At 42.1% G+C, this 10,591-nt stretch overlaps 1 protein-coding gene across 1 annotated transcript; it reads right to left on the bottom strand.

Annotated features, from left to right (window-relative positions):
* Positions 1-827: 827 nt before the first annotated feature.
* LOC112268941 lies at positions 828-1,703 on the bottom strand. The gene is made up of 3 exons (XM_024455273.1): positions 1,617-1,703; positions 1,195-1,530; positions 828-1,109 (listed from the first exon to the last, which is right to left on the bottom strand). The coding sequence occupies exons 1-3, from the start codon at positions 1,674-1,676 to the stop codon at positions 990-992; spliced, it is 516 nt and encodes a 171-aa protein (XP_024311041.1). The 5' UTR covers positions 1,677-1,703; the 3' UTR covers positions 828-989.
* Positions 1,704-10,591: the final 8,888 nt, after the last annotated feature.

A 10,591-nucleotide genomic window follows, 5' to 3' on the forward strand; every position in this document is an offset into this window, starting at 1 on the left:
CACCATGCGGATCAGACAGTAGTGCTTAGTACTACTATGCCAGGAAACTGATTAGATTAGAATGGGATTGATATGTTGTTCTTCTGATTCACGAAATGATTTGTGGTTCTTGCACATTAGACATAAAAGTTGTGACTATTATGTCAATAGTGTGCTATGTAATATATTCACAAAATGATGAGTACTCCAAAATGATTGTCATCAGATGGAGGGATTGAACCTGTTATGCAAGAGAATATGTACTACTACATTCTGTCTGGATTCCAAAGTGCAGATCTTGCCATATATTCATTTCTATGAAACGCAATAGCTGGACAACCCACTTCCAGTCTCGCTGCCCATTTCTGTCCGAAAACTTTGCAGATGATTAACCAGCCTTCCAGTTCTACCGTTTGTAACTCTGAAACTGTACATTCTATTGACATTGAGGTCTAAGACGTGGCTAAATTATGTATATTCTTTTCATAAGCCAATTCTGTATATTCTGTTGACTTACAAGCAATGAATTGAATCAGTCAGGCACTAAAAACAAACATTTTGAGGATGTATGTTTGGTTGCACGTTTGCCAACAGAAAAAACACATTCATTCGCAAAAGACGGTATTGAAAGATCTTTCACAGGGCCTGTCTGTTAGGGCTTGCTGGAGGTTCATACAAGAATCAACGCATTTGGAGTCTGCTTTCAGCACTACCCGCCTATCGTCTTCCTTTAATTTGCCTTACTTGGTATCAGTACACAGTTTGAAGAAAACTGGAACAGGACATCATTACAGCAAGCCCGTATCAAAAACTTCTCATTACATATTGTCAGTGTAGACAATCGAGAACAAATTGACAAAAAAACCATAATATGAACTGATAAGCATCATGTAACATCAGGCTAAATTGCAAGTGGCACTGTGGCAGCTGACAAAACAAGTTTGTATACAGAGGTGTGGAGCTTAGTTTGAAGGACGAGGATGCACAACCAGAGCTTCAAAAAATTTTTTTCACTGCTGCGTGATCGTGGGCCTGAAATTCTCCAGAGGATCAGGCAAAGGCCTGACCTCGTTCAAATCATGGAAGAGGATGTACGAGAGATCTTCGGCCCTGTAATGATTCTCCTTTGACTGCAGTACACAAAATTTTGATTTACATTTGCAAACATGGAAGATTAATGTTGAATATGGAATTTAGTAGAGTGACTGAAAATACCGGTTCAATGCTGCAACGAAGCTGACTGTCTTCGCCGTCGTAGTGGCGCAAAAACCTAATTGCGAACGATGCACATGAGTTGCCTCCTGTACGTTGTCGGGGCACTTCCTTGCTCCAAATTGGCCATTCAGAGAAATCTTCGAACTGTTTATTGGTCACTGTTTGAAAAGCATCACTCAGGCGTTTAATCGATCTGTAACCCCAGGGGTTATTTCTTTCTTCAAACGAGCCACCATTTTTGCTCCAGTCAATAGAGTCTAGAATATCAATCCGGGTGTTGACTCGGTTGATGCAGTAGACGGAAAAGTGGTTGCTGTGGTGATATGTCCAAAGTATCTGAATATATTTACATGGCAAACAAAAATAATTAATGTACCGTGTAGAAAAAAAAAACTAACTTCAGTGAAATTACAAGTACTAACCAGCTTAATCTGATTGGGGTCAAGAGCATTTAGATGCTCAGACAAGTATTCGGCGGCCATGGAACTGTCATACGCCTGCCCCGGAAGAAGCTCTTCACAGTTCAACAAGGACTGGCAAAATAAATGTAGCACAAAAAGGAAAGAGTCATAAATCAAAGATGGAAATGACTGGCAGGTGCATGAAGCAGAAACATGATGTTTTGTGGGGCAAATATAAAAACTAGCTGTCGTACCCCAAGCGTCCAACTGAGGAAAAGCCTATAACCCCTACACGGTGGCGCAAGAAGCTTCTCATCATGACGAAGACACTCGGTGTAAAAGTTCATGACCTCTATCAATGTAGACGCGTTGTCCTTAAAAGATGAAGCCAAAGCCTCGCCACAAGAGTACACACCAAGGGACGCGTTGGATAGAAAAGGAACACTGCCAACACTTCAAATGAGTACTGAATTGGAAGAGGTCAACATAAGAAAAATACAAGGCATAAGGAATACTTACTCTAACAAACTTCCGTCCCAGATAACGGTGTCACGCACAGCAAGGGCGCTACAAAGAGGAATAGGACAAACTCCTTTGTTAGTTTGGCACTTGAAAGGAGAAAGCAGTTTGAAACTCAAATTTTTATTTCTCCTGCTTATTTTTGGAGGTTGGCATCCATCAAAAAACCTACGGCTATGAACAACCTTGTGCTGGGAATTCCTCGACATAGATAATTTGTTGGAAGGATGTGAGACCTCTGGCTTACTAATAATGGTGGCGGTCTTCTTGCGAGAACCATGATACTGCATTCAAAAAGGAAAAAATTGAGAGTTGTTGGATCAAATAAAAAAAGAAACCAAGGATGATATTTTTATATTTTCATTTTTGGTTCGATTTTATCTGGGTTCCTTAGTATCTTTTACTTGTGTACAGGTAGTATCAACAAGTATATTATGGCCAAAAGATTCTTACTACTGTTATGTGCTCATCAGAAATGACCAAATTACCAGTGCTATTCCCTGTTAAGCATTTGCAAATAGTTGATGAAAAAAAAAAGTGCACCCACAGATAAGCATTTGCAAACAGTTGATGTAGTTCAATAAGGGCAGGGTCAAATCAACGCCCTCAGGTCTGCAAGTGTGGACGATAAGAAAATGGAAAAAGATGGAACTACCTCGGCTCGGTCAAACATCGATTGGAGGCTCTCCTGCTGAAGTGCCAAGTTTTCAGTGCCATGTTTATCTTGCTGTGGCGTTTTGTCAAAAACAGGAGGAAGCGTACAGGGCAGCTGTAAATTATACAAGCAAGTCAACAATAAAAATTAAATTACAGAAATCATACATTTCATTTACTCTCCATACCTTAGTGCAGGCGGCCGTCTGTTGGAGACCAGCATCTCGAAGTTGTTGGGACACCTCCCACGGTTGGGTCACAGGTTCAGTGCCATCAACAGATGGGGTGAACGGGTCGTGGTAAACATCTGGTGTCTTATCAAACACAGGATGAGGCAGCGGGCCAGACTGAGAAAAATAGAGGGGGCGAAAAGTTGAAACAATATGAACATATTAGACCATATACAAATATCTCGTGTCAAATGGATTGTAGAGATCTAACCTCGGTGTGGATGCCACGACCTGATGGATCTGACACAATATTCCTCATTGTGGGAGAAATACGACGTGTCCTAGGGCTGGCCATCTGACCTGCTGCATCTGCACCAACTTGTGTACAGAGACCAGGCTGCTCATTTCCCTCCTCAACGGTAGCTGGAAAAGCATAGAGCATGTTCAGGACGATATTATGCTCGCAAGTCAATTACATACATAATAAGGCAGACAACGTAAGGGCTTATTTGCAAATAATGAAGATGGACAGTGTGACCTCGATCCGCAGCTGATGGATCCGCATCCCCTTGCTCATCAGTTAGTCCTTCGTCTGGTCGGCAAAACTCATCTAGTATGACAATGATTAGAACAGAAAAAAAATATGTCGAAAAAAGAAAAGGCTAGTTTTTATGTAGGGCAACGTACCTAGCTCATAACATGTTTTACACTCAAAATTTGTAAGAACTTCGTGAGGAGAAATGTAGGGAGACTCGTGAGGAGAGTTGTAGGGAGACTGGCGAATATCAGGAGTTCCAAAAATTTGTTCCATGTAATGACCTGCAAAACAAGGATTTCCGTGAACGCGGAAGGACAACTAAGAACATCATAAATATTTATTTAGACTCCATAAATTCACATACCTTGTTGCGACCTAGATAACCTGTGGATCCCATCACCCATAAGTACCTGAGTGAACGAAATGTCACCTGTGGCGTCAGTACCTGCGTCACTGTTGCGCCCCTCATGAAGCAAAACATTAGGGCTATGAGCAACATGGGATGAGGGGGGTTGGCACTTTCGAGCTGCTTCCATGTTTGTAGCTGTATGGGTAGGTCTGAATGGGGATTGAGCGGCAACATGATTGGTGGTACCCCTACCATCTGCTGGTGGTGAGGGTGTCATACGAGACTGGCCATCGCGCAATATGCCCATAATTTTCTGGATTGCAATCATTTGAGCAGAACTTATTCTCGACATCAGGTTGCCGACTTCCTCATCGCACCTCCGCAACGCCTCTTTTGCAGCAAGCTGATCCTCCGCAGAAAAACGGGTAAAACAACCGACAAGATGATGGTACATGCTAGGAAGAGCTGAAGAAGGAACCGAATTGGATGCTGAGGGTATATCGGCTGCCTGGGTGTCAACCGGGATGTAAGTTGAAGATGATTGGCCTTCCGCATAGCAAGTGTGCTCCTGCCACCTTAACTATTAAAAATAAAAATAAAATTAGCATGAGCTAAAAAAAATTGCATCGAGGAATAGAAGGTAAGAGCATCTGACCGGTAGAGCACCAAATGTCTCAACCCCATCAACAACTTGCTTATCTTCCTCTATGAGATCCAACAATTGTTGCTTTGTGATATGAGCAATACGTGGTGTAGGCACTGGAGTGGTAGAATGTTTTCCCACCAAGTTATCCAAGTAGTAAACCTATAAATGAGAAAATACATTAAGAAGATTCTTATTACAAAACAGGGCATGACATTACATAAATAAGGTCAGATTAATGTGGGGAATGGAAAACAAATGTAGGTCGTACTCACAAGTGGAAACAAAAGACATCCATGCATGGAGGGGTTCATGCAGGCTTTCTTTGACTGCCATAATTTAGCAGCAATGACAATATCATCATAAATGACACCAGCCAAATTTCCTGAGCACAACGCTGCCATGTTCTCTGTCAGCGCAGCCTCCTTGCCAGTGATGAAGTCAGATGTCCCTGGCATAAGGAGCTTGCCTAAAAGAATCATGAGAAAGCACCTGATTGTGAATGGATCGATGCCTCCTTTTTTTATCCAGACAATCAAGTCTTGCACTTTGACGTCTGCCCCAGGTTCAATTCCAAGTTTTTTCTTCAGGTTGGATAATGCTTCTTTCTGCTTATGTTTATCAGGAGCAACTACATGTTCACCCCTATTTGGCAAACCTAGGACACATTGAATGGAATGGTTGGTAATTTTCAGTAGTTTTCCGTTGCCAATATCCAAGGACATTGTTTTAGGATCCAACCTATCCATCAGGAAAACCAACAACTTGGGGCTCTCAAGACCTTTGAGCTTCAGATCTAGTAAAGGACCAAATGGGTATTTCCTGATTTCAAGTATCTGTGGTTCTACCAGACATTTTATGGTTTCGACGACCTTGTTAGGTGCACACCTATAGTTAGGATTTGTCCTCTTAGAAGGATTTTGGACAACCTTAAAAAACCAAAAGACCAAGAAACTTATGTTAAAAATGCAGAATGAGACAAATTGCGCTAAGTAGATGTAAAATAACATAAAACAAAGTAAGCAATACGGCATTATATATAAAATCTGAACATCGAACAAGCACACGCGGGATATTCCAACAGAAATCATTGAGGCCAAGTTAGCAAATAAAAGTATATACAACAGAGCAAAACTATTTCTTTGTCAATGTAATAACACCAGAAAACTAAAATGCATGAACCTACTAACATATATAATATAGGAACCTGAAGGAAACGTAAGCACTAAGCAGTATAGTTCAACAAAAAAACTGCCTCACATAATTACCTCAGGAGGTTTGGGACCAGCAACTGAAGATTTGGACTTCTTAACCTTTCGAACAGTAGTTTTGGGAGGCTTGGAGGAACTCGCCGGTGGTTTTGGAGGAACTTGAACAAAATCATCATCATCATCAACCGCCAAATCTGGTACTGTCTCCTTCCTCTTTCTAGGGTTATTTGATGCCCATGGTGGAACCTGCCGAGGAGGCGGGGAGAAAGAGACTGCAGTCTCACGAGCGCCGGGCAACGTTGTAGCGTCACCGGCAGCAGAAGGGGCTTGAAGATGTAACCAAAGTCCATCTTTTGGTGGACCCTGAGAGTCATCAAAATGAAACGTAGCTGAATCCTGGCTCCCCTGTATATAGATTTTTTTTACTTTATTGGGAGTTTTGCCTGTAATCTTCATTGCGCTGTAATTGAAAGAAGGCCGCGAATTAAAATCACATGAACAATGATTGTCGCAACTACTCCATAAAATGAATATGGTTTTAACCAAAGGATGGTAAACTTCAATCAAGTATGAGCATTAGTTTGACCAGCAAACAGGATTCAGAACGCAACTATGCAAAAAAATTCAGTATTTGTTGTTTCTACTTGTGAGACGACGATAATATCATGGAGAAGCGAGCTTCTCAGGGCGTCGTAGAACAACTTCGAAATCAGCAAATTTATACTAACAGTGAGTGCCATGGTCAGCAGAATAAGGGCTACACAAATCTACCACAAAGGTAAGGAACGATGGCTGTTGCCATATTTATCATGTTCTCTATGACATCTTCCTCATATTTATCAGGAATCCAAACGAATTAGTGGATACTAAAGAAAGCTAGATACTGCTCATACAACAACACCTTGGAATTAAGTGCATGCAAGAATTTATCCCTTTCAGACAGAATCATAAAACAAGTGGGAGATTAGTCTACGAATTTAGATACCTAGAAGATCTTTGACGAGCAACAACGAAAATCCGCTGAACTAGTGGATCCAATTTAAGAACCTGCAATGTAAGTACGTGGTATCGTCAGAATAAAAACCTCTAGAAAAAACATCAGAGGGGTAAGAATTCAAGCTTATACGAGACTAAAGGCAGAAAGAAGAAGCATAACGAGTAAAGCAGGAGAAAATCTCATAGGCATGTGAACGCCAGGCTCAACTTCCAACTATTTTTTTGACAGCAAGCTCATTTGTCAACTATTTTGTTTTACAGCAAGCTCATTTGCCAGCTAGATAACAAGTTCAGGTGCAATAGCTTCGCAAGGCGTCAATAGCCTGAATTTGTTTTTTCCCAGCAGAAGCAGCAACAACAATGGATCCATTTGCACCTTGGTTATATCACCCCAGCCTCCTGATTTCCTAACGGCATGAAATGAAACTCCACTGCTCCCTTCTCCCACCGAAACTGCACCGAATCCTGACGAGAAAACAACTGCATATATCATCTTTCAAAATTGTAGATGTCTGGCACTTCTATTCTAGCCAAAACTGCATCGAATCCTGGTGATTTTGGGCGAAAAACAGTACTGCATTCAGATTTTACAAGCCCCTCTCAATGTAGAAACAGTCAAGAATGAACTGATAACATCAGAAGTGTAAAAATTAATAAACTGCAATGAAAGTATATGGTATGGTCAGAATTGAAATCTCTAGAAAACATCTGAGGGATAGACTTCTCTCTTTTGCTTGCACAAAGAAGATGATACTAATCTGATAAAGCTTAGTACTCTTCCTCATCTGGGAATTGCTTGCGCGAAGGTAAATCAAATCCGAAAATGAAAAGTGTAAATAAAATCAACTTCATTTTAATTTTTGCAAGAACTAAAGGAAACTTGCTTATAAACCCATCTCTCACAGGCATTTTGCCGAACAGGTAGCATACATGAACAGGTGTTTCTCACCTTAACAGTAGATGAGGGCGGGCAGGCGTGCATCTCGTCGAACACGCGGTGGAGGGAAGATGAGGACCTGCGGCTGTGCAAATTGTTACAAAGTTAGTGTGAGATCGAGATAGGCAATCAGAGGGGGGGTGAATGATTGCGCGGAAGCAAATTAAAACTTTTCCCGAAAGTTCAAACCCTAAATCACCTTTCTGTCCGTGATAGTAAAACAGCCGTAACTTTTGATTGGATGAACCAAAAAATACGTATGAGTATGGAAAAGAAAGGTATTAAAATTATGTAACCAACGCAACAAGAATCGGCTCAATCGGACTTACCAATCAAAAGATATGATCAAAATAGTAACAGCTGACAGAAAGTTACGAGGATTAATCTAAAACCAATTTCGAGGAATAACAAGAAAGATGAATTAATTGCAATCTTCTCTTGATCTCGTGATAAACCTGCAGCAAAGTATTATAAACTTGTGATGAACCTGCACCAAAGTATTAGAAAGATCTAGCACGAACATTTCACGAAGATCCGAGAAGAACAGAGATGACACCGCCAACGAATCTCTTTATTGCAACGATGTCGATCGATTACAAAAGATGCAACCATGCATCCAAGAACTCTCCAAGAATTGATCTAGATCCAAAGCTTTGAGTTCCCTCACGTCCTTGCTAAAACCCTAGCTAGGATGCCCTCTATTTATAAGTGAAAATTCGCAACCCTAAACCGAATCCGAATCCAACACGGACTCCTCTGTCCCGGTCAGTATTTTGCCCGTGGGGCCCGCATACGACCTCGGATTGAGATGACTCCAAAATCAAAGTTGTTCGTCTCGACGACGCGCACAGCTTTCATGTGGATCACTTTTCCATCCGACGCCATCTTAATGACGCTACTGTTTAATCTTTAAACAGCTCTCATCCAGCCACGGCTGGACCTACATATCTTCACCTCGATGTCACTTCATACCATCAACTCTTCTTGTGATGTCTTCAAAACTCGACCATCACGTATCGAATATCTCCAATACCGTACATCTCCGGTATAAACAATCAACGGCAAACTGGTGCCCTCCCGGATCATCGTAGCGTTCACTTCCATTGTTCCTTCGCACGAACGTCCCGCATGACCTTGATCCTCGACCTCAGCTTCCCAAGCTTCGTCTCTCGATCCCGTCATCGACCACGTTCTTCTAGCTCCGGCAACACCTGAAAGCGAACACACAAATAACCAGTACGAGCACAAGTCCACGACTTGACTCAGGGTAAGTTTCACACAACTCACGCCATGTTTTCACATAAGAAACTAATGGATCAGCACACCACTAGCAAAGCACTAAGTCCAAACAAGATACATGTCATCACTTAAATATCCATATTATCCAAAGTATCCACATCAATGTTTCATCTAAAACACTTGCCAATGTTACACATCACATATGATTTCACAATTAGCTAGCAGTGCAGTAAAATTCATCTCAGAAAATTAATCATGGAGCTCTTGATCGGCGGCAGGGCACCGGCTCAGGGAGGTCGGAGGTCGTGCTGTGCGGGAGGGCCCCTCGACGGTTGAGCCGTGCGAAGCCGCCGTCGACCGGGGTGAAGTGGAGGGAGAGTCGGCTTCGCCGGAGGTGGTTGAGAGAATCAGAACCGAATGGATATCAGGGGAGGGAGAGAGAGAGAGGAAGCATCTTCACCCGTATGCTCTTGGCCTGAGGGAGGGAGGGAGAGAGAGGGACGGCCACTGCCGCCGGTGGATACCAAGGGCTCAGGGCTGCTGGTCCGTGTGGACGGTCACGCCGTCGAAATCCGAACCGACCTCGAGGTAAGCTGCTCCTCAGCCCTTCCGTCGCCGACGAACGCCACAGCACAGCCGTTGCCGCCTCGCCTCGCCGCAATTCCAGCAGAAATCCGACAGAAGCCGTCGCCGTCGCCACTCGCCAACGGGAACCCAAATCGACTGGAACCGCAAACGAGTGTAGAGGTGGGCATGTGGGAGTAGCTCGGAAGAAACCGTTCCCCGTCTCCCGTCATAATTTATTTAAAAAAATTACGTCGCTGGGGCGCCTCGCTCGGTCAGGTGGCCAAGTTGGTCCGGTCGTCCGGCTAGTCAGAACGACCAGGGTGAAGAATAGTTATTCTACACCCTGAGTATCTAATAGAGTTTCTATATATATATATATATAAATATATCATATACCATTCGTGTGTCTGTGTGTGTGTATATATATACCGATGACATAAACCAATATACCAATGATATATACCATTCACATATCATACCCCAGTAAATATACCATTCATATGCCATATACCAATAAAAATATATGCCAGATTTTCAAACTTGCTCTGGAATATACCATTCGCATATCATATACGAATGACACATACCATTCATATATCATCTACCATAGACCAATGACACATATCACATACCATTTCTTTTTCATATACGAGTAAATATATCATACACCGATGACATATACCAATATACCAATGACATATATCATACACCCGTAAAAATACTATTCATATGACATGTATCAATAAAAGTATATGCTAGATTTTCAAACTTCATCAGAAATTTCTGAAACTTTTATTGTAGGTAGATTTTCTCATCTTAAGACCACCATCAAATTCTCATAAAATTGTGAGTTTGTTTGGACCATTAAATAATTTATACAAGGAACAAAATATGTTAGTACAAAAATAGAAAAGTCTAATCCCAATCCCAATCCCAATCCCATTCCCATTCATTATGTTCCCTGCTGATCACGTGGAGGGGTGGGGCTTGCTTTGCACGTGGAGGGAAAACCGGCACCGCTAGAATCGCAGCCTTGGCGCTGAGGCAGTACTGCAAAACATATAACCAAATAAAGCTCTTAAAGTTGAGATAAGAACAGTCAAACCATTGAGCTGGTGTCGGCTCAGTCCAGCTAGAATGATTGCCAGCACTCGCCCCTTTCACATTTGCGAA

This window comes from Brachypodium distachyon, chromosome 4, assembly GCF_000005505.3.
Source record: "Brachypodium distachyon strain Bd21 chromosome 4, Brachypodium_distachyon_v3.0, whole genome shotgun sequence".
Taxonomy (NCBI): domain Eukaryota; kingdom Viridiplantae; phylum Streptophyta; class Magnoliopsida; order Poales; family Poaceae; genus Brachypodium; species Brachypodium distachyon.